General features: G+C 59.4%; 2 protein-coding genes and 1 non-coding gene across 3 annotated transcripts; 1 reads left to right on the forward strand and 2 right to left on the reverse strand.

Moving 5' to 3' along the window:
• The first annotated feature begins 14,956 nt into the window (after positions 1-14,956).
• On the forward strand, positions 14,957-15,075 carry LOC115660085. Its single transcript, XR_004002735.1, has one exon. It is a non-coding gene; the product is annotated as a 5S ribosomal RNA (ribosomal RNA).
• Positions 15,076-18,697: 3,622 nt separating this feature from the next.
• On the reverse strand, positions 18,698-20,871 carry LOC115659896 (basic salivary proline-rich protein 2-like). Its single transcript, XM_030580647.1, has 3 exons — positions 20,758-20,871; positions 19,795-20,489; positions 18,698-19,172 (listed from the first exon to the last, which is right to left on the reverse strand). Exons 1-3 carry the CDS (start codon positions 20,869-20,871, stop codon positions 18,833-18,835), a joined length of 1,149 nt encoding a protein of 382 aa, XP_030436507.1. The 3' UTR covers positions 18,698-18,832.
• A 755-nt stretch (positions 20,872-21,626) lies between these two features.
• LOC115659897 (basic proline-rich protein-like) lies at positions 21,627-22,581 on the reverse strand. Its single transcript, XM_030580648.1, has 2 exons — positions 22,496-22,581; positions 21,627-22,350 (listed from the first exon to the last, which is right to left on the reverse strand). The coding sequence occupies exons 1-2, from the start codon at positions 22,579-22,581 to the stop codon at positions 21,627-21,629; spliced, it is 810 nt and encodes a 269-aa protein (XP_030436508.1).
• Positions 22,582-22,953: the final 372 nt, after the last annotated feature.

Consider the following 22,953-nt stretch of genomic DNA (forward strand, 5'->3'; position numbering starts at 1 on the left):
CTCATCTCCTCTCCCCCGGGCTAGGGTTTACAGCAATACAAACTTTATTAAAATAAAATAGTAAACAAGGTTTACTTTAAATATTCTAAATCTGTCCAAATTTTAGTACTGAATCCAAAGTTCTCTTAAAGATCCCATCAGTAACCAAAACCTAAATGAAAAATTGAAACCAAAAACAAGGCTTAATTTAAAACCCAAACATTAAGAAAAACTGTCTTTGTAAAAATATAAACAAATGCTGTAAATTAATAATTTCAACAATTTATCAAAAAAGTGTGCTACAGCAGAATGATAAAATAACATAAAATAAATAAGCATGACCACTAAAATCTCCTATAAAGGAATTGAATCCTTGAATACTTGTCAAACCTGTATAAAATATGCAGAACTATGTCAAAACTGGTGTTGCAAGTCAGCCATTTAAATCCAGCAAATGTCAATTAAAAGCTCCATTCCAAATGAAAAAAACCCAAAACAACCCAATAAACCAAAATGGTCACAGCCTGAAACAAACCTACACAGAAGCAAAATTAAATATACCAACACAGGAACAAATGATGTAAATTTCTAATTCTAACTTCTTGTTTCTCCCAGGAGGAAGGTGTTTTGCACCCCAGTAACCACGCTGTCACTGCAGTTTTCCTTTCACTAAATAAGATTTTTACCAACTATAAATTGCCCTCCAATTTCTCTAAGAGAAATTGAAATTGTATCTTTGCACTAATATCCCAAGTGTGCAAGTCCATCCCCTCAAAGCAGCCCCTCACCCTGAGGCCAGGGGAGAATCCCAACTGGTTTGTGCATTTGTAACCCTGGGGCCTGAAGCTGATGAGAGAAAGGGAAGTGAGCCATCTTGGAGCTTTCGAATACCACCTGCGGGGAGCACAGGGATTTGACTGAGGGTACGTCTTCACTACCTGCCGTATCGGCGGGAAGCAATCGATTGCTCAGGGATCGATATATCGCATCTCATCTAGACGCAATATATCGATCCCCGAACGCGCTTATATCGATTCCGTAACTCCACCAAGCCGAAAGGAGCTGTGGAATCGATAGGAGGAGCCGCGGACATAGATCCTGAGCCGTGAGGAGGATGAGTAATTTGATCTTAGATACTTCGACTTCAGCTACGTTATTCACGTAGCTGAAGTTGCGTATCTAAGATCGATTTTCCCCCATAGCATAGACCAGCCCTCAGTGACATCCTGGCTAATTTTCACCTTGTTCTCTGCCAGCAGGCTCAACTGAAGAGTTCGGGAGTGACTTGACCATGGCAGCACCCTATTTACATATTAAAAGCCGGCATTTTGGGGCCAATGGGGTAAAATGTGAGTACTTTTGGGGTTGGGACCCACATGAGAAGGGATGTGGACAAACTGGAAAGAGTCCAGCAGAGGGCAATAAAAATGATTAGGGGACTGAGACACATCACTTATAAGGACCTATCCTGTATGTTAAGCTAAGGCAAAGTTAGCATATCTATATTGTGACCTTTTACTCAGAGAGGAAAATCGACCTTTATCATGTTACTTAAATAGATAAGTACCCATGCCTGTCCAAGACCTTTACCTAGACCAATCGACAATGGAAAATGGCATAGGGGTTTTTTCAGTGTTGTACCCACAGATTTAACAGGTACACCACAAGGTAACTTATGTGCATATGTACATGTCATCAACAAGCACAAACATACTAGCCTATGAAGTAAACGTACCCTAATGTTTTGTGGGTGAGGAATGAAATTTGGGCATAGGAGGAAGGATTTCCGGCCCTTGTGCCCTATAAAAGAGGTAACCCACCTCGCTAGAGCACTTTGCTCTATCATTCTGACTTATTTCCTCCACTCTCTCTCTATGTACTATCAGTAGGCTGTACTTGTTCTTAAACTTTAAGTTTCAAGGGAACTAGGCTAAGTTCGGTTTCCCTAAGTTGTTATTCTTTGTTTATTAGGTTTTGATTCTAAAGTTTAACATATTCTAGTAAACCCTAAGTAACACCAGCTTTTTCTAAGCACTGCATCTTTGAATTAAGAATTGAGAAACCTGAACTGCAAGGCTGGTCCTGTGTCTCTTACCATCAGTTTATCAAGGAAGGCTGTGAGTATATTAACCAAAACTTTGTTGCATATAATGCCATAGGTATCTTCTGAATAGCAGTAATGCAACTGTAACTTTAAATTAAATTAAATGTAAGCTAATAAATTAAATTTTCATCAAATTATCCAAATTAATATTATTAATATACCCTAAATCAGACTACATGGGACAGAGAGTTGGAGTGCAGAGGGATGAAGGCACTGGCTCTGGGGGTGCAGACTCTGGGGTGGGGTTAGAATGAGACATTGAGGGTGCACTAGAGGACTCAGGGTTAGGATAGAGAATTGGGCTGTGAATGTTCTGGAATGAGACCAGGAAAGAGAAAATTGAGATGCAAGAGAGAAATCAAGCTGGAGCAAAAAGCAAAGAAGTGTGCAATTTGAGCTCCAGAGGGAAGAAAAAAACTTCTGCCTGTCCCCTCTTACCAAAGCATCTAAGAACTAGATGAGAGACTTCTTTCCCCCACTGTAACAAAATTCCAGTTGATCTAGACTGAGAAAAAAACTCTTCTTCTCTGCAGCACTAGCAAATCTGGACTGAGTGAAGAACACCTCATCCCCCCACCCCCTCTGGGGTTCCTGGCCTGGGACATGGGAGGGGCTCCTCTCTTCTCCATTTGGGATATGGCGGGATGAGAGAAGTGACAGGGCTTTATGGGAAATCATTATTTGCCTGATTCATGTGCAAGTCCTAGTCCTTTTTAACCCAAACAAACCGTTTATCCTGCATGCTGATGCCAGTTTGGAGGGTCTGGGAGCAGTCCCGTACCAGGAAGTGGAAGGAAATGTAAATCTGTAGGCTTTGCCAGCTGAGGACTCTCTGATAGTGAAACTCACTATCCCATTCCACCAGCAGCAGTTCTTGGTCTTGAAATGGGCCATCACTGAGAAATTTCGAGACTACTTGTGTGGTGCTCAGTTTCAGGTGTAGACAGAGAACAATCCACTGACTTATGTGCTAACAAGGGCTAAGCTGGATGCTACAAGGCAGAGATGGGTGGCAACTTTTGCTAGCCATAACTTCGCATTCAATACCAATGAGTTGGTATAATAGAGAATGTGATTTATCAGGACCACCAATTCTTGGCTTGGGGGAGGATGTAAGCAGGGTGAGAATGAACTCTACCCTGCCATCTGTTGGTGATCTGTTGTAAAGGCCTTTTGAGGCTGCTGTCATTTGCATGGTTCCACCCACCCCAGATTGCATGATGGGGGTGCTTGTCCAAAGGATCATTTCGGCTGCTGTGGGATTCTCAGTCTATTTCTTATTAGGACAGGGAAAATAAAGTGCAGTTATTCCAGTGACATGAATCAAGGACAGTAGAATGGAGCTTAGCGGTTCATGACTTCGGGACTCACCCAAACCTACATAAATGTCGTAAGGCAAGGGACATGGGTTCCAAAAGATTGTAAAATAAGAGAGATTGCAAAGGAATTTTTGTACTTAGTGCTGTGGTTTTTTTTACGAAATATCTGAATGCACATTTTATGTCCTTTGTGTGTCTCCAGCTTAAAATTAGTTTTTTTAGTACTTTGATCAATATTTAGATTTATGCACAGATAAAAAGCAGTTAGTGACTAAATGCAGTTTTTAGGCATTCCTAAACTGTGGGGTTGTGATTTCTTTTCCACCCTGAAAACAGCTACATAGTTGGGGACAAGTCTCCCCACCACTCAGACAGCAAAAAGTTTTGCAGATTGGATTTTGAGAGTTAAGCTGTGGGGAATAGCTTTTGTGACACACTCTGAAACCGGATTCTTAGTCACAGGTCAGCAGGTGGGTTTATCCCTTTTACCCTGTAGATGCTGTACAATCCTGTGACCAGGGCAGCTGCCTAGCAGCCTGTGCATCCACCTGCCAGTGTGACAGTGCATAAGGCACTAATCCAGATAGTGCCGGCTGGGTGGCAGGGTTGTGAAGAGCCAGCAGAGTGGCCTAGCGGAGGCGTGCTGGGCCCATAACCCAGAGGTCGATGGATTGAAGCCTTCCTTTGCTACGTGTGTGTTTGTTTTTTTTCCTTCTGGGCCTTCCAGCGAGGCGGTGACCAGCAGAGCAGCAAGAGGTGGCTGAGGCGGCAGCCTGCCAGGGAGCTCCCTGGCACCTCTGGCTGCCTGGGCTGAAGGCAAGAGGGAGGTCTGGGTGTGGCAAGGGCCTCCTGTCCCAGAATGAGGCCGCAGTGCTTCCTGGTCCTCTTTTCCCACCCACCCCGGCGGACTGTGGGAGAACATGAGGGAGGCTCTCGGGGCGCTAGGCAGTGCTATGTGGCTGTCAGGGGAAAGAGCCGAGGCTACCGACTCGAACTGCCGTTGGCTCGCGTGGCTCTGCATGCCGTCACCCAGGGCGGGCCAGGCTGCGCACATGACTCAGGCTTGGGCAGCATGGCTGCTCTTTCCTGACGAGGCATGAGGCATGCCAGGAGCTTTGCACAGCCTACAGGGAAGTGGGAGGGAGGCGTCTTTGAGCAGGTGTGTCTCGTCCCCTTCTCTCTTGCCGCTTTGGCGGAGGTGGAATGGCAGCAAAATGTTACCGAGTGAAAGTTTTTGTGCTCCGCCTCCAGGATTAAGCCTGAGCCTCTGGCATGGCTGCTGGGAGACTGGTTTCTAAATGGCATCCAGCACGCTCTGTGGGCCACCAGCTGAAAGCACTGAGGCCAAGAGGCAGCAAAATGGGAATTTGGAGGCTCCCTGCAGGCCTCGGGGAAGCAAGGAAACAGCACAGGCTCGTCACTGGCCCTGGGTGGGCTCGAACCACCATCTTTTCCGTTAACAGCCAAATGCGCTGACCCATTGCATCACAGAGACACGCATGGGCAAGGCTGTATGGAGCACAAAAGTGGGGAATCAGCTCAGGGTACGCTCTAGCATATGCATGTAGCTCTTAGACAAGCAACAGCAAGGAACTGGACTGGTATGCAGTGAAAGTTCTGTGGGAAGGAACCAAAAAGAGCACGGGGGCTGTGGTACAGCGCTTGCATACACTTTCTTTGTCCTGTTTTGCTGGAAGAGTTAGCAGGGCAAAATTCTTAGTCACAGGTCAGCGGGTGGGTTTATGCAAATTCTGGCCTCTGGGACCAGAGCGGGGGTGGGGGTGGGGAGCCGGGCCCCCACAACTTTTGTGGCACATGCACCACCTCTGCAATCAACCTTTCCTACCTCACTCCCTAGCACCACACACAGAGTAGCCTTTTACCTCTCAGAACCAAAACGTACCCTGAAAGAGATTGAATGGCATAAGCTTAAGGCAAACGACTGCACCGCTAACAACAACAAAGAGATCGAATGGCATAACCCTAACAATAAGGCAGTGGGGCTTCTCATGGCTGTTTGTTCCATGCTTTGATCTCACTCACCATGTCTCAAGTGTGAGTTTCTCAGGCACTAGAATAGCCTTAACATGGAGTCATAGACATTCTCCTTAGGCATCCTGACATTATCTTACCACTCAAGTGTAGTAGAACCTGTAAACTCTGTATGTTCTTTAGAGCTAACTCTAGGAAAACAGCCAGGATCCCTTGCTTATGCTTAGAGGGTGTGCTGTCTCCCTGAAGTCCAACCAGCATCCGGGGTAGGGACAACAGTTTCTTCCTGACAGAGATTTTTATTCCATTCCCCCAGAGCTCAAGCTGATGGGGGCAAGTGTTTGTGCAGGTCTTTCCCTCCTCATGGGTGTGTGAGGGGGAGCAATCAACCAGGTCTTTTGTCCACTGATGATCCACCCTGGCTTGCCTGATGTCTCAGTCAGGGCCTTCTGTTGTTGGAAAGACGATGCCTCTTCTGATAAACTAGCATTTCACACTTAGTAATGCTTCTCTCCTGACTGGTGGCAGGGTGGCGGCAAGGGGGTTTACAGCTTTAGTGCCAATGCTTATATATCACCTTACAACATGGGCTACGGCTATTATAGGTGAGAGGAATGCATGCAGCAACTCACAAGCTTATCATAAACTCTAAATACGAAAAACATTTTTATAAATCTAAGGCCTGTTTTAACAACAGTAACAAACAGGTGAGAAAGACTAGGTTCCAGCCATGCATTTGTCACTTTTCAGTAACGCCTGGGGGCCTTGGTATGAGCTGGCACCTGGTCTGCCAGTGTCAGAAGAGGATCTTCCCTCTCTTGTCCTCAGGTGTCTGTACTGGGAGCAGTACTGTTCAACTTATTCATAAATGATCTGGGGAAAGGGGTAAACAGTGAGGTGGCAAAATTTGCAGATGATACAAAATTGCTCAATATAGTTAAGTCTCAAGCAGACTGCAAAGAGCCATAAAGAGATCTCACAAAACTGGGTGACGGGACAACCAAATGGCACATGAACATCGGTGCTGTTAAGTGCAAAGTAATACACATTGGAAAACATAATGCCAACTATCCCTATAAAACGATGGGGTCTAAATTAGCTGTTACCACTCGAGAAAGAGATCTGGGAGTCATTGTTGATAGTTCTCTGAAAACATCCACTCAATATGCAGCCGAGTGTTGGGAATCATTAAGAAAAGGATAGGTAAGAAGACTGAAACTATCATATCGCTTCAATAACAATCCATGGTACGCCCACATCTTGAATACTGCGTGCTGATGCCATCGCCCCAATCTCAAAAAAAATCTATTGCAATGGGAAAGATTCAGAAAAGGACAACAAAGATGATGAGAGGATATGGACCAGCTTCCACCTAAGAAGAGATTCATAAGATTGGGACTTTTCATCTTGGAAGAGAGACGACTAAAGGGGGATAAGACGGAGGTCTATAAAACCATGACTGGTATGGAGAAAGTAAATAAGAAAGAAAAGAAAAGCTGTGGCTCTTTGGTGGCAGCTCAACCACACTGCTTCTTCTGCGGCAGTTCGGCGGCGAGTCCTCCCTCCCTTCCTCTTTGGAAGACATTTGGTGGCAGCTCAAAGACTAAGACAGGGAATGGGGGACCCGCCGCCGAATTTCTGCAAAAGACCCAGATGTGCTGCCCCGATACTGTACAGGCCGCCCCTTTGAATTGGCTGCTCCAAGCACCTGTTTGCTACATTGGTGCCTGGAGCCAGCCCTGCTCCCGTGACAAGCAGGGGCTGGTGCAGAGCGTGGCAAGGCAGGGAGATATCTCCTCTAATAGTGGGGTACTTTCACAGCAAGGGCAGCATCCCCCTGGAGTAGCACGACCGGGAGCGAGTCACTCTCCATGTCCGACTTGACCCCGGTCGTTTGGATCGGGCACTTGGAAGATTTTTACAAATTTTTGCCAGGAGACTCCGGGCACTGCCGGAAGGTCACCCCGGTTCCTGGAGCAAAGGAAGAAAAAATTCTCGAAAAAAGGATTGGGACCTCCGAGACCGGGTGCCCGTCACCGGCCAAGACGCCTAGGGCTCACCCTCCTTGGCCGCGGAGAGCGACTTGACCCCGGTCCTTCGGATCTCGCACAAGGAAGGGTATTTGGATCCCAAATTTTCCCCAGAGGCTCCGGCCGCTGCTGGAAGGTCCCCCCGGTTCCCGGAGCGAAGAAAAACAATTTTTTTCTCCCATCTCCGTCGGGACCTCTGAGACAGGGTCCCCGCCGCCTGGCAAGCCACTCCGGGCTCACCCTCCTCGGCCGCAGAGAGCGAACTGACCCCGGTCTTTTGGATCTCGCACAAGGAAGGGTGTTTGGATCCCAAATTTGCCCGGAGACTCTGGGCACTGCGAGAAGGTCCCCCCGGTCACCGGAGCCAAAAAAAAATTTTTTTTTCAAAATAAGGATCGGGACCACCGTGACCGGGCAGCCGCTTCCAGGCAAGCCGCCTGCGGTTCGCCCTCCTCGGCCGCGGAGAGCGAAGTGACCCCGGTCCCTTGGATCTCGAACAAGGAAGGGTGTTTGGATCCCAAATTTTCCCCAGAGGCTCCGGCCGCTGCTGGAAGGTGCCCCCGGTCCCCGGAGCGAGGAAAAACAAGTTTTTCCCCCGTCTCCGTCGGGACCTCCGAGACCGGGTCCCCGCCGCTCGGCAAGCCGCTCGGGGCTCACCCTCCTCGGCCGCGGAGAGCGAATTGACCCCGGTCCCTTGGATCTCGAACAAGGAAGGGTGTTTGGATCCCAAATTTTCCCCAGAGACTCCGGCCGCTGCTGGAAGGTGCCCCCGGTCCCCGGAGCGAGGTAAAACAAGTTTTTCCCCCGTCTCCGTCGGGACCTCCGAGACCGGGTCCCCGCCGCCCGGCAAGCCGCTCGGGGCTCACCCTCCTCGGCCGCGGAGAGCGAATTGACCCCGGTCTATGGATCTCGCACCAGGAAGGGTCTTTGGATCCCAAATTTTCCCCAGAGGCTCCCAGCCGTTGCTAGAAGGTGCCCCCGGTCCCCCGAGCGAAGACAAACAATTTTTTTTCTCCAATCTCCGTCGGGACCTCCGAGACCGGGTCCCTGCAGCCCGGCAAGCCGATCAGGGCTCACCCTCCTAGGCCGCTGAGAGCGACTTGCCCCGGTCGATTGGAACTTGAACATGGAAGGGTATTTTGATTCCAAATTTGCCCCAGAGACTCCTGGTGCTGCTGGAACGTCACCCCGGTCCCCGGAGGAAAGAATAACAATTTTTTCTCGAATATTGATCCTGACCACCTAGACCGGGTCCCTGCCGCCTGGCAAGCCGCTCAGGGCTCACCCTCCTCGGCCGTGGAGAGCGTATTGACCCCGATCGTTTGGATCTTGCACATGGAACGGTGCTTTGATTTCAAAACTTGCCCGGAGACCCCGGGCACTGCAGAAAGGTCACCCCGGTCCCCGGAACAAAAAAGAAGCAAAAATTTGAAATAATAATACGGACCTCCGAGACCGGGTCCCTGACGCCAGGCAAGCTGCTCAGGGCTCACCCTCCTCGCCGGCGGAGAGAGACTTGCACCCGGTCGTTTGGATCGGGCACGATGAAGATTTTTACAGTATTTGCCCGGAGACTCCGGGCACTGCTAGAAGGTACCCCTGGTCACCGGAGCCAAAAAAAAAAATTTTTTTTCAAAAAAAGGATCGGGACCATCGAGACCGGGTGCCCGCCGCCGGCCAAGCCGCCTAGGGCTCACCCTCCTCGTCCGCGGAGAGCGACTTGACCCCGGTCGTTTGGATTGGGCACTTGGAAGATTTTTACAAATTTTTGCTAGGAGACTCCGGGCGCTGCTGGAAGGTCACCCCGGTCCCTAAAGCAAAGGAAGAAAAAATTCTCAAAAAAAGAATCGGGACCTCCGAGACCGAGTGCCCGCCGCCGGCCAAGCCGCCTAGGGCTCACCCTCCTCGGCCGCGGAGAGCGACTTGACCCCGGTCTTTTGGATCGGGCACTGGGAAGTTTTTTCATTTTTTTTGCCAGGAGACTCCTGCCACTGCCGCAAGATCACCCTGGTCCCTGGAGCAAAGGAAGAGGAAATTCTTGAAAAAAAGGATCGGGACATCCGAGACCGGGTCCCCGCCGCCTGGCAAGCCGCTCAGGGTTCACCCTCCTCGCCCGCGGAGAACGAATTGACCCCGTCTTTTGGATCTCGCACATGGAAAGGTGCTTTGATTCCAAATTTTCCCCCGGGACTCCGGCCGCTGCTGGAAGGTCCCCCCGGTCCCCGGAGCAAAGAAAAACAATTTTTTTCTCCCATCTCCGTCGGGAACTCCAAGACCGGGTCCCCTCCGCCCGGCAAGACGCTCAGGGCTCACCCTCCTCAGCCGCGGAGAGCGAATTGACACCGGTCTTTTGGATCTCGCACAAGGAAGGGTGTTTGGATCCCAAATTTTCCCCAGAGGCTCCGGCCGCTGCTGGAAGGTCCTCCCGGTCCCCGTAGCAAAGAAAAACAATTTTTTCTACAATCTCCGTGAGGACCTCTGAGACCGGGTCCCCGCTATCCGGCAAGCCGCTCGGGGCTCACCCTCCTCGCCCGCGGAGAGCGACTTGACCCCGGTCCTTTGGATCGGGCACTGGGAAGATTTTTACAAATTTTTGCCAGGAGACTCCGGGCACTGCTGGAAGGTTACCCCGGTCCCTGGAGGAAAGGAAGAAAAAATTCTTGAAAAAAAGAATCGGGACATCCGAGACCGGGTCCCCGCCGCCTGGCAAGCCGCTCAGGGTTCACCCTCCTCGCCCGTGGAGAACGAATTGACCCCGGTCTTTTGGATCTCGCACATGGAAGGGTGTTTGGATCCCAAATTTTCCCCCGGGACTCCGGCTGCTGCTGGATGGTCCCCCCGGTCCCCGGAGCAAAGAAAAACAATTTTTTTCTCCCATCTCCGTCGGGACCTCCGAGACCGGGTCCCCGCCGCCCGGCAAGACGCTCGGGGCTCACCCTCCTCGGCCGCGGAGAGCGAATTGACCCCGGTCTTTGGATCTCGCACCAGGAAGGGTCTTTGGATCCCAAATTTTCCCCAGAGGCTCCCTGCCGCTGCTGGAAGGTGCCCCCGGTCCCCGGAGCGAGGAGAAACAAGTTTTCCTCCCACCTCCGTCGGGACCTCCGAGACCGGGTCCCCGCCGCCCGGCAAGCCGCTCGGGGCTCACCCTCCTCGCCCGCGGAGAGCGAATTGACCCCGGTCCCTTGGATCTCGAACCAGGAAGGGTGTTTGGAACCCAAATTTTCCCCAGAGACTCCGGCCGCTGCTGGAAGGTGCCCCCGGCCCCCGGAGCGAGGTAAAACAAGTTTTTCCCCCGTCTCCGTCGGGACCTCCGAGACCGGGTCCCCGCCGCAGGGCGAGCCGCTCGGGGCTCACCCTCCTCGGCCGCGGAGAGCGAATTGACCCCGGTCGTTTGGATCGGGCACATGGGAAATTTTTACAAAATTTGACCGAAGACTCCGGGCGCTGCTAGAAGGTCCCCACGGTCGCTGGAGCCAAAAAAAAAATTTTTTTTTTCGAAATAAGGATCGGGACCACCGTGACCGGGCAGCCGCTTCCAGGCAAGCCGCTCGGGGCTCACCCTCCTCGGCCGCAGAGAGCGAATTGACCCCGGTCTATGGATCTCGCACCAGGAAGGGTCTTTGGATCCCAAATTTTCCCCAGAGCCTCCCTGCCGCTGCTGGAAGGTGCCCCCGGTCCCCGGAGCGAGGAGAAACAAGTTTTCCTCCCACCTCCGTCGGGACCTCCGAGACCGGGTCCCCGCCGCCCGGCAAGCCGCTCGGGGCTCACCCTCCTCGGCCGCGGAGAGCGAATTGACCCCGGTCCCTTGGATCTCGAACCAGGAAGGGTCTTTGGATCCCAAATTTTCCCCAGAGGCTCCCTGCCGCTGCTGGAAGGTGCCCCCGGTCCCCGGAGCGAGGAGAAACAAGTTTTCCTCCCACCTCCGTCGGGACCTCCGAGACCGGGTCGCCGCTTCCAGGCAAGCCGCTTGCGGCTCCCCCTCCTCGGCCGCGGAGAGCGACTTGCCCCGGTCGTTTGGATCGGGCACATGGGAAATTTTTACAAAATTTGACCGAAGACTCCGGGCGCTGCTAGAAGGTCCCCCCCGGTCGCCGGAGCCAAAAAAAAATTTTTTTTTCGAAAAAAGGATTGGGACCACTGATACCGGGTAGCCGCCTCCAGGCAAGCCGCTTGCGGCTTATTCTCCTTGTCCGGGCAGAGCAAATTTTCCACGGTCATTTGGATCTTGCACGTGGAAGGGTGCTTTCATTCCAAAATTTGCCCAGAGACTCCAGACAATGCTGGAAGGTCACCCCGGTCCCCGGAGGAAAGAAAAACATTTTTTTACTCGAATATTGATCAGGACCTCCGAGACCGGGTCCCTGCCGCCTGGCAAGCTGCTCAGGGCTGACCCTCCTCGTCCGCGGAGAGCGAATTGACCCCAAACGTTTGGATCTCGCACCAGGAAGGGTCTTTGGATCCCAAATTTTCCCCAGAGGCTCCCTGCCGCTGCTGGAGGGTGCCCCCGGTCCCCGGAGCGAGGAGAAACAAGTTTTCCTCCCACCTCCGTCGGGACCTCCGAGACCGGGTCCCCGCCGCCCGGCAAGCCGCTCGGGGCTCACCCTCCTCGGCCGCGGAGAGCGAATTGACCCCGGTCTTTGGATCTCGCACCAGGAAGGGTCTTTGGATCCCAAATTTTCCCCAGAGGCTCCCTGCCGCTGCTGGAAGGTGCCCCCGGTCCCCGGAGCGAGGAGAAACAAGTTTTCCTCCCACCTCCGTCGGGACCTCCGAGACCGGGTCCCCGCCGCCCGGCAAGGCGCTCGGGGCTCACCCTCCTCGGCCGCGGAGAGCGAATTGACCCCGGTCTTTGGATCTCGCACCAGGAAGGGTCTTTGGATCCCAAATTTTCCCCAGAGGCTCCCTGCCGCTGCTGGAAGGTTCCCCCGGTCCCCGGAGCGAGGAGAAACAAGTTTTCCTCCCACCTCCGTCGGGACCTCCGAGACCGGGTCCCCGCCGCCCGGCAAGCCGCTCGGGGCTCACCCTCCTCGGCCGCGGAGAGCGAATTGACCCCGGTCGTTTGGATCGGGCACATGGAAATTTTTTACCAAATTTGACCGGAGACTCCGGGCGCTGCTGGAAGGTCTCCCCGGTCGCCGGAGCCAAAAAAAAATTTTTTTTTCGAAATAAGGATCGGGACCACCGTGACCGGGCAGCCGCTTCCAGGCAAGCCGCCTGCGGTTCACCCTCCTCGGCCGCGGAGAGCGAAGTGACCCCGGTCCCTTGGATCTCGAACAAGGAAGGGTGTTTGGATCCCAAATTTTCCCCAGAGGCTCCCTGCCGCTGCTGGAAGGTGCCCCCGGTCCCCGGAGCCAGGAAAAACAAGTTTTTCCCCCGTCTCGGTCGGGACCTCCGAGACCGGGTCCCCGCCGCTCGGCAAGCCGCCCGGGGCTCACCCTCCTCGGTCGCGTAAACACCCTCCGTCGTCTGGATCGGTTCGATGGAAGTCAGCGCCTGCCGAAGTGCTGCCCTCCTGTGGACCAACGTGAGATTAACTCGGGACCGACCGGCCAGCAGGTCAACCCGGTTCTCCGACCGGGCACCAGGTCAACCCGGTCCTCCGACCGGGCAGCAGGTCAACCCGGTCCTCCGACCGGGCAGCAGGTCAACCCCGTTCTCAAACCGGCCACCAGGTCAACCCGGTCCTCCGACCGGGCACCAGGTCAACCCGGTCCTCCGACCGGCCACCAGGTCCACCCGGCTCTCCGCCCGGGCACCAGGTCCACCCGGTTCACCTACCGGACACCAGGTAAACCCGGTCCCCCGACCGGCCACCAGGTCAACCCGGTCCTCCGACCGGGCACCAGGTCAACCCCGTTCTCCGACCGGGCACCAGGTCTACCCGGTCCTCCGACCGGGCACCAGGTCAACCCGGTTCGCCGACCGGGCACCAGGTCAACCCGGTCCTCCGACCGGGCTCCGGGTCCACCCGGTCCTCCGACCGGCCACCAGGTCAACCCGGTTCTCCGACCGGGCACCAGGTCAACCCGGTCCTCCGACCGGCCACCAGGTCAACCCGGTCCTCCGACCGGGCACCAGGTCAACCCGGTTCTCCGACCGGGCACCGGGTCCACCCGGTCCTCCGACCGGGCACCAGGTCAACCCGGTCCTCCGACCGGGCAGCAGGTCAACCCCGTTCTCAAACCGGCCACCAGGTCAACCCGGTCCTCCGACCGGGCACCAGGTCCACCCGGCTCTCCGACCGGGCACCAGGTCCACCTGGTCCTGCGACCGGCCACCAGGTCCACCCGGCTCTCCGACCGGACACCAGGTCAACCCGGTCCTCCGACCGGCCACCAGGTCAACCCGGTTCGCCGACCGGGCACCAGGTCTACCCCGTTCTCCCACCGGCCACCAGGTCAACCCGGTTCTCCGACCGGCCACCAGGTCAACCCGGTTCTCCAGCCGGGCACCAGGTCTACCCCGTTCTCCGACCGGCCACCAGGTCAACCCGGTTCTCCAGCCGGCCACCAGGTCAACCCGGTCCTCCGTCCGACGGAGGGAGAACCGGGTTGACCTGGTGGCCGGTTCGCTTACCGACCACCAGGTACACCTGGAGTCCCGACCCCCGGAGGGAGAACCGGGTGCACCTGGTGGCCGGCAGGCGAACCGACCACCGGGTCACCCCGGAGCTCTAGCCGCCGGAGGGAAGACCGGGTGGACCTGGTGGCCGGTTCGCTGACCGGCCACGAGGTACCCCTAGAGCCCCGTCCGACGGAGGGAGAACCGGGTAGACCTGGTGGCCTGGAAGGGACTTGGAAAAATTTTTCGCCAGGACCGCCGCCTGGGGAACGACTTTCAAGAGGCACGGGGCTCACCCTCCTCGACCGCGGACAACGACTTGCCCCCCCCCCCGGGCGTTCGGATCGAGCACACGGAAAATTTTAGCAAATTTTGCCCAGAGGCTCCGGGCACTGCTGGAAGGTAACCCCGTTCCCCGGAGGGAGGAGAAAATTTAAAAAAAAAAAAAAAAAAAAAAAAAAGGATCGGGACCTCCGACACCGGGACCCCGCTTTCAGGCAAGCCGCCCGGGGCTCACCCTCCTCGGCCGCCGAGAGCGACTTGACCCCGGTCGTTTGGATCGGGCACCTGGAAGATTTATTTATTTTTTTTATTTTTTTGACAAATTTTGCCCACGGACTCCAGGCGGTGCTGGAAGGTCACCCCGGTCCCCGGAGCAGAAATTCCTTTCCCCCGCCCCCCCCCCCCCCCCCAAAAAAAAAAAAGGATCGGGACCTCCGAGACCGGGTCCCTGCTTCCAGGCAAGCCGCCCGGGGCTCACCCTCCTCGGCCGCGGAAAGCGTCTTGCCCCCGGTCGTTTGCATCGGGCCCGTGGAAGCTTTTTTTTTAATTATTCCCCTACTTCTTCACCTTTTCTTCTCTCTCTCTCTCTCTCTCTCTCTCCCCAAATTGGCCCCAGACCATTGCGGTCGGGCCGGCCCGGGCGGCGGTGGAGGCGGGGGCCGTGAAGCGGACGAGGAGGCGCGGAGCCGGGTGCCTACGGCCATACCGGACCGAAAGCCCCCGATCCCGTCCGATCTCGGAAGGTAAACCGTCCCGGGCCTGGCTAGTACTTGGATGGGTGACCGCCTGGGAATCCCAGGTGCCGTAGGCAGCTTTTCTTGGTCCCGGCCGGCTCCCTCCTTTTCCGGGCATTGGGAGGAAGGAACCGGGGCGGGGGACGAAAAGCAGTCTCCTCGCCCCCGAGTCCCGTCCCCCGCCCGAGGGACCGGAGGGAGGGACGGACAGACGGCGGGGCCCAGGGTCCCAGGGGCTGACTCGACCGAGGACCCGGGGTTCCCAAACTCTCAGGGGGAGACCCAGGGCCCCGGAGGGACCGGCCCGGACCCCTACGGAACCTCTGAGCCCGGCCCCCGGCTCGCAGGACCGCCCCGAGTGCCCCCGCGGCAGAGCAGGCGAGGCCTGGCCCGGCCTGAGGACGACGGGTGGGTGGCTCCCCCGGGCTCCCTCCACGGAGGACGGAGGCCTCCCAAACTCTCGGGGGGAGTCCCGGGGCTCCGGGCGGACTCGCCCGGACCGCTTCGGAGCCTCTGAGCCCGGCCCCAGGACGGCAGAACCGCCCCGAGTCCCCCCGCGGAGGCCTGGCCTGGCCTGAGGACGGCGGGTGTGTGGCTCCCCCGGGCTCCCTCCACGGAGGAACGAGGCCTCCCAAACTCTCAGGGGGAGTCCCAGGGCTCCGGGCGGACCGGCCCGGACCCCTTCGGAGCCTCTGAGCCCGGCCCCAGGCCGGCAGGACCGCCCAGAGTCCCCCCGCGCCGACCCGGCGGAGGCCTGGCCTGGCCTGAGGACGGCGGGTGTGTGGCTCCCCCGGGCTCCCTCCACGGAGGACCGAGGCCTCCCAAACTCTCGGGGGGAGTCCCGGGGCTCCGGGCGGACCGGCCCGGACCGCTTCGGAGCCTCTGAGCCCGGCCCCAGGACGGCAGAACCGCCCCGAGTCCCCCCGCGGAGGCCTGGCCTGGCCTGAGGACGGCGGGTGTGTGGCTCCCCCGGGCTCCCTCCACGGAGGAACGAGGCCTCCCAAACTCTCAGGGGGAGTCCCAGGACTCCGGGCGGACCGGCCCGGACCCCTTCGGAGCCTCTGAGCCCGGCCCCAGGCCGGCAGGACCGCCCCGAATCCCCCCGCCCCGGCCTAGCGGAGGCCTGGCCTGGCCTGAGGACGGCGGGTGTGTGGCTCCCCCGGGCTCCCTCCACGGAGGACCGAGGCCTCCCAAACTCTCGGGGGGAGTCCCGGGGCTCCGGGCGGACCGGCCCGGACCCCTTCGGAGCCTCTGAGCCCGGCCCCGGGCCGGCAGGACCGCCCCGAGTCCCCCCGCACCGGCCTAGCGGAGGCCTGGCCTGGCCTGAGGACGGCGGGTGTGTGGCGTCCCCCGGCTCCCTCCACGGAGGACCGAGGCCTCCCAAACTCTCGGGGGGAGTCCCGGGGCTCCCGGCGGACTCGCCCGGACCCCTTCGGAGCCTCTGAGCCCGGCCCCGGGCCGGCAGAACCGCCCCGAGTCCCCCCGGAGCGGCCCAGGCGAGGCCCGGCCTGCGCTAAGGACGGCAGGTGTGTGGCTCCCCCGGGGTCCCTCCGCGGAGGACCCACGCCTCCCAAAGCTTCGGGGGGCGTCCCGGGTTGCCCGGGCGGACTCGCTCGGACCCTGCCGCCGGCCGTCGGCCCGCAGGACCTCCCCCGGTCCGTCCCTTCCCCCCTCGAGGGAGCCCGGGCCGGAGCGGGCGTGCGGCTCCCCCGGGCGTCCCGCACGGAGGACCCACGGCTCCCATACTCTCAGGGGGAGTCCCGGGCGCCCGGGCGGACGGACTCGGCCGGACCCCGCGACCGGCCACCGGCCCGCAGGAGCTCCCCCTGTCGGTCCGTGCCTCCCTCCCTCGAGGCGGCTCGGGCCCGGGCAGACGGGCGGCTCCCCCCGGGCTCGCCGCACGGAGAACCCACGGCTCCCGTACTCTCGGAGGGTGTCTCCGGTTCCCCGGGCGGACTCGTCCGGACCCCGCGACCGGCCACCGGCCCGCAGGACCTCCCCCTGTCCCTCCCTCCCTCCCCCGTGGCGGCCCGCGGCAGGGCGGGAACGTGGCTCCCCCCGGGCTCGGTCCGAAATTTGACCGGAGAACGCCGGAAGGTCCCACCGGTCCCCTTAGCTAAAAAGCGGGCGGCGGGGGAAAAGGGGGGGGGGAAGGGAAAAAAAACAACCTAAAAAAAGGATCGGGCCCTCCGAGACCGGGTCCCCGCCGCGGGGCGAGCCGCCCGGGGCGCTCCCTCCTCGGACGCGGAGAGTGAATCGCTCCCGCTCGTTTGGATCGGGCACGCGGAGGAGAGGTGCTGCCCTCCTGTGGACAAACTTGAGATTACCTCGGGAAAGGGGACTTTGCCGATTCGGTCCGAGCGAGTCCGCCCAGGCCACCCCGGGACTCACCCCGAAGGTTTGGGAGGCGTGGGTCCCGGCTGCCGAGCGGCGGGGTCCCGGCCTCGGAGGTCCCGACGGAGATGGGAGAAAAAATTGTTTCTCCTCGCTCCGGGGACCGGGGGCACCTTCCAGCAGCGGCAGGGAGCCTCTGGGGAAAATTTGGGATCCAAAGACCCTTCCTTGTTCGAGATCCAAGGGACCGGGGTCAATTCGCTCTCCGCGGCCGAGGAGGGTGAGCCCCGAGCGGCTTGCCGAGCGGCGGGGACCCGGTCTCGGAGGTCCCGACGGAGACGGGGGAAAAACTTGTTTCTCCTCGCTCCGGGGACCGGGGGCACCTTCCAGCAGCGGCAGGGAGCCTCTGGGGAAAATTTGGGATCCAAAGACCCTTCCTTGTTCGAGATCCAAGGGACCGGGGTCACTTCGCTCTCCGCGGCCGAGGAGGGCGAACCGCAGGCGGCTTGCCTGGAAGCGGCTGCCCGGTCACGGTGGTCCCGATCCTTATTTCGAAAAAAAAATTTTTTTTTTGGCTCCGGCGACCGGGGGGACCTTCTAGCAGCGCCCGGAGTCTTCGGTCAAATTTTGTAAAAATTTCCCATGTGCCCGATCCAAACGACCGGGGTCAATTCGCTCTCCGCGGCCGAGGAGGGTGAGCCCCGAGCGGCTTGCCGAGCGGCGGGGACCCGGTCTCGGAGGTCCCGACGGAGGTGGGAGGAAAACTTGTTTCTCCTCGCTCCGGGGACCGGGGGCACCTTCCAGCAGCGGCAGGGAGCCTCTGGGGAAAATTTGGGATCCAAACACCCTTCCTGGTGCGAGATCCAAGGGACCGGGGTCAATTCGCTCTCCGCGGCCGAGGAGGGTGAGCCCCGAGCGGCTTGCCGGGCGGCGGGGACCCGGTCTCGGAGGTCCCGACGGAGACGGGGGAAAAACTTTTTTCTCCTCGCTCCGGGGACCGGGGGCACCTTCCAGCAGCGGCAGGGAGCCTCTGGGGAAAATTTGGGATCCAAACACCCTTCCTTGTTCGAGATCCAAGGGACCGGGGTCAATTCGCTCTCCGCGGCCGAGGAGGGCGAACCGCAGGCGGCTTGCCTGGAAGCGGCTGCCCGGTCACGGTGGTCCCGATCCTTATTTCGAAAAAAAAATTTTTTTTTGGCTCCGGCGACCGGGGGGACCTTCTAGCAGCGCCCGGAGTCTTCGGTCAAATTTTGTAAAAATTTCCCATGTGCCCGATCCAAACGACCGGGGTCAATTCGCTCTCCGAGGCCGAGGAGGGTGAGCCCCGAGCGGCTTGCCGAGCGGCGGGGACCCGGTCTCGGAGGTCCCGACGGAGGTGGGAGGAAAACTTGTTTTTTCCTCGCTCCGGGGACCGAGGGCACCTTCCAGCAGCGGCAGGGAGCCTCTGGGGAAAATTTGGGATCCAAAGAACCTTCCTGGTGCGAGATCCATAGACCGGGGTCAATTCGCTCTCCGCGGCCGAGGAGGGTGAGCCCCGAGCGGCTTGCCGAGCGGCGGGGACCCGGTCTCGGAGGTCCCGACGGAGACGGGGGGAAAACTTGTTTTTCCTCGCTCCGGGGACCGGGGGCACCTTCCAGCAGCGGCAGGGAGCCTCTGGGGAAAATTTGGGATCCAAACACCCTTCCTGGTTCGAGATCCAAGGGACCGGGGTCTATTCGCTCTCCGCGGCCGAGGAGGGTGAGCCCCGAGCGGCTTGCCGAGCGGCGGGGACCCGGTCTCGGAGGTCCCGACGGAGACGGGGGAAAAACTTGTTTTTCCTCGCTCCGGGGACCGGGGGCACCTTCCAGCAGCGGCAGGGAACTTCTGGGGAAAATTTGGGATCCAAACACCCTTCCTTGTTCGAGATCCAAGGGACCGGGGTCAATTCGCTCTCCGCGGCCGAGGAGGGTGAGCCCCGAGCGGCTTGCCGAGCGGCGGGGACCCGGTCTCGGAGGTCCCGACGGAGACGGGGGAAAAACTTGTTTTTCCTCGCTCCGGGGACCGGGGGCACCTTCCAGCAGCTGCGGGAGCGTCTGGGGAAAATTTGGGATCCAAACACCCTTCCTGGTTCGAGATCCAAGGGACCGGGGTCAATTCGCTCTCCGCGGCCGAGGAGGGCGAACCGCAGGCGGCTTGCCTGGAAGCGGCTGCCCGGTCACGGTGGTCCCGATCCTTATTTCGAAAAAAAAATTTTTTTTTGGCTCCGGCGACCGGGGGGACCTTCTAGCAGCGCCCGGAGTCTTCGGTCAAATTTTGTAAAAATTTCCCATGTGCCCGATCCAAACGACCGGGGTCAATTCGCTCTCCGCGGCCGAGGAGGGTGAGCCCCGAGCGGCTTGCCGAGCGGCGGGGACCCGGTCTCGGAGGTCCCGACGGAGACGGGGGAAAAACTTGTTTTTCCTCGCTCCGGGGACCGGGGGCACCTTCCAGCAGCGGCCGGAGTCTCTGGGGAAAATTTGGGATCCAAACACCCTTCCTTGTTCGAGATCCAAGGGACCGGGGTCAATTCGCTCTCCGCGGCCGAGGAGGGGGAGCCGCAAGCGCCTTGCCTGGAAGCGGCGACCCGGTCACGGTGGTCCCGATCCTTTTTCGAAAAAAATTTTTTTTTTGGCTCCGGCGACCGGGGGGACCTTCCAGCAGTGCCCGGAGTCTCTGGGGAAATTTTGGGAAAATTGCCGTTCCGTGGGCCCCATCCAAAGGACCGGGCAGAAGTCTCTCTCTCTGGCCCAGGACGGTGACCCTCGGGCGGCTCGGGTGACCCGGTGGTGGCGGGCCGATCGATGGTTGCCCAAGTCGTCCAAAAAAATTCTAAGTCCCCCCTCGTCCAACAGGTCAACCCACGGGGAGACGGGCTGAAAAATTTTCTAAGTCCCCTCTCGGAGAGCAGGTCAACCCCATTGACTAGCATGGGGTTGACCTGGTGGTCGGTCGTCCCCTGGAAGTCCGAATGAGGTCGCCCGAGAGCGCCTCGTCCGACCGAGAGAACCAGGAAGTCGGCTTGAATTTCAGGTTGGTCCCGCTGAATGTGCGGGTGGCTTTTTCGAGGTTTCCTTTCAGAAAGGTGCGCGGAGATTTCAGAGGACAGGGTTTTCAGAACCTCTGAGAACCGGAGCTCAGCCTAGGGGACCAACACGAGTTGGGGACCCGACCTCGCCCGGGGGGGAAAGTGGCCAAGGGACGGCGGAGGGCACCGGTCTCTCCGAGAAGGCCTCCTTTCCCCGGCTTATGCCAAAGTGACGTGGAGGGGCCCCGAAACCCCTCCAGCACAACCGCCGCGCAGGCCTGGCGGACGGAACCGAGCTCCAAGTGTCGGCGCCCCTCCCTGCAGGCGTGAAGGGAGGCGGGTTAACGCCGCTGTCCTCACGAGCGATGGGGCCCTGACATACGTGACGGGAGGGGCCCTTCGCGGGCCGGTACCCCGACGACGACGGGGCCGTACGGTGTTCAGGCGGAGCGGAACCCTTCGCCTTTTCGTGTGCACCGCTCTCAGGGACCGACATCGACTCGCGTCCTTCCTTCCTTCCCCCGTGGTGGGGCCTGTTTGCTGGTGGCGGGGACCGACCGGGGGCAGGGCCCGGCGCCCCCCACCTCTCTCTCTCGAGAGAACCTCGTTGGTGCATGCGAGTGTTCGATCGTTCGTTCGTTGGTTGGTACGGGCGGCCGCGGGGCCGAGATTTCTGTCCGGTGAGGCCGAGGGGCTCCGGCAGATCGTCACCGAGGTGTCAGAAAGCCAAAAGAACCCAGTACGCCCGCGAGGGTCAGCGGGGCCAAACACGGTCGCGAGAGCGAGCAGGGGCGCGCTGCGGTTCCCTCGGGGACCCTCGTACCGCCCTCTCGCTGGAGCGCCGGTACCCCTCGCTGCCCTCCCCGTCTGGTTCGCCGACTGGCTTCTCTAGCTAGCAAGTTGCCTCAGAAGGCGGCGGCGGCCTCCGAGCCGTGCCTTCACGTTATAACCCTAAGGGCCACCGAGGGCAAGAAAAGCGGGGCGAAGGGTCGGGCCCGCGGGGGCCCGGCTCCTGTCCCGGCTCCCGTCCTCCTTCTTCGATGCCGCCCGGAGCACGCGGGGAGAAGAAGAGCAGCGTCTGGGGCCCCCGCTGCCGGACGCTTCCCGGTGTCACCCGGAGCACCGAGGGAAACTGCTGGGAAGGAGAGGTCGGAGGCCTCGCTCTCCTTCCCGCGGGTGGGCTTTCGGTCCTGCGTTGTGTCACCCGGGCCGCCGGGGAAAGCGGGGGGATGGGGGGCTCTCTTCGGAGGCTCACCCCGTCTCTTCCGCCGTCCTTCCTCGGCGGCTCCCGGAGCACTCCGCTGGCGGCCGGAAGCCCGCCCGGCGGGGGGGTGGGCATTCCGCCCCGCCGCTGCGCCGCGTCACCCGGGCCGCCGGGGAAAGCGGGGGGATGGGGGGCTCTCTTCGGAGGCTCACCCCGTCTCTTCCGCCGTCCTTCCTCGGCGGCTCCCGGAGCGCTGCGCCGGCGGCGGCGACGGGAAGCCCGCCCGGAGGGGGGGCAGTTTCGCCCTGCTCTGTGTCACCCGGGCCGCCGGGGAAAGCGGGGGGACGGGAGGCTCTCTTCGGAGGCTCACCCCGTCTCTTCCGCCGTCCTTCCTCGGCGGCTCCCGGAGCACTCTGCCGGTGGCGAAGAGCCCGCCGGGCCGCGGATGGGGTTTGCGCCCTGCCGCTGCGCCGTGTCACCCGGGCCGCCGGGGAAAGCGGGGGGATGGGGGGCTCTCTTCGGAGGCTCACCCCGTCTCTTCCGCCGTCCTTCCTCGGCGGCTCCCGGAGCACTCCGCTGGCGGCTGGGGCGGGAAGCCCGTCCGTCCGGCGGGGGGGGGCTCGCTCCTGCTCTGTGTCACCCGGGCCGCCGTGGAAAGCGGGGGGATGGGGGGCTCTCTTCGGAGGCTCACCCCGTCTCTTCCGCCGTCCTTCCTCGGCGGCTCCCGGAGCACTCTGCCGGGGGCGAGTTCCCTTCCCCCCCTCGACCCGCCTAGGGAGCCGGGAGAGGCTCGTCGGGGTCCCGGGGGCCCTCCGCCCTTCCGTCCCCGCCAGACGTCCACGGTGGCCCGGGGTCCGATTTCAGGGGATAATCCGTCCCTATCGGTCCCAACAGGGAGAGAGAGGCACACACCTACACGGTAGCCGCGTAGCGGGCCCCGCTCCTTCCCCTGCCCGGGGGGAAGGCCGGTGGAGGGCCCGCTGGGCGTGGGGGTGCCCCCATCCTCGTGGCGGGGCCTCTGCGTCTTCCGTACCCCGGAGCGCGACTACCTGGTTGATCCTGCCAGTAGCATATGCTCGTCTCAAAGATTAAGCCATGCATGTCTAAGTACAAACGGCCGGTAAAGAGAAACTGCGAATGGCTCATTAAATCAGTTATGGTTCCTTTGGTCGCTCGACACCCCTGTGTGCATACTTGGCTAACTGTGGTAATTCTAGAGCTAATACATGCCGACGAGCGCTGACCCTCCGGGGGACGCGTGCATTTATCAGATCAAAAACCAACCCGGGCACCCGCCCGGCCGCTTTGGTGACTCTAGATGACCTCGGGCCGATCGCACGTCCGCGTGGCGGCGACGAAGCTTTCTAATGCCTA

This window comes from Gopherus evgoodei, chromosome 11 (genome assembly GCF_007399415.2).
Source record: "Gopherus evgoodei ecotype Sinaloan lineage chromosome 11, rGopEvg1_v1.p, whole genome shotgun sequence".
In the NCBI taxonomy this organism is placed as follows: domain Eukaryota; kingdom Metazoa; phylum Chordata; order Testudines; family Testudinidae; genus Gopherus; species Gopherus evgoodei.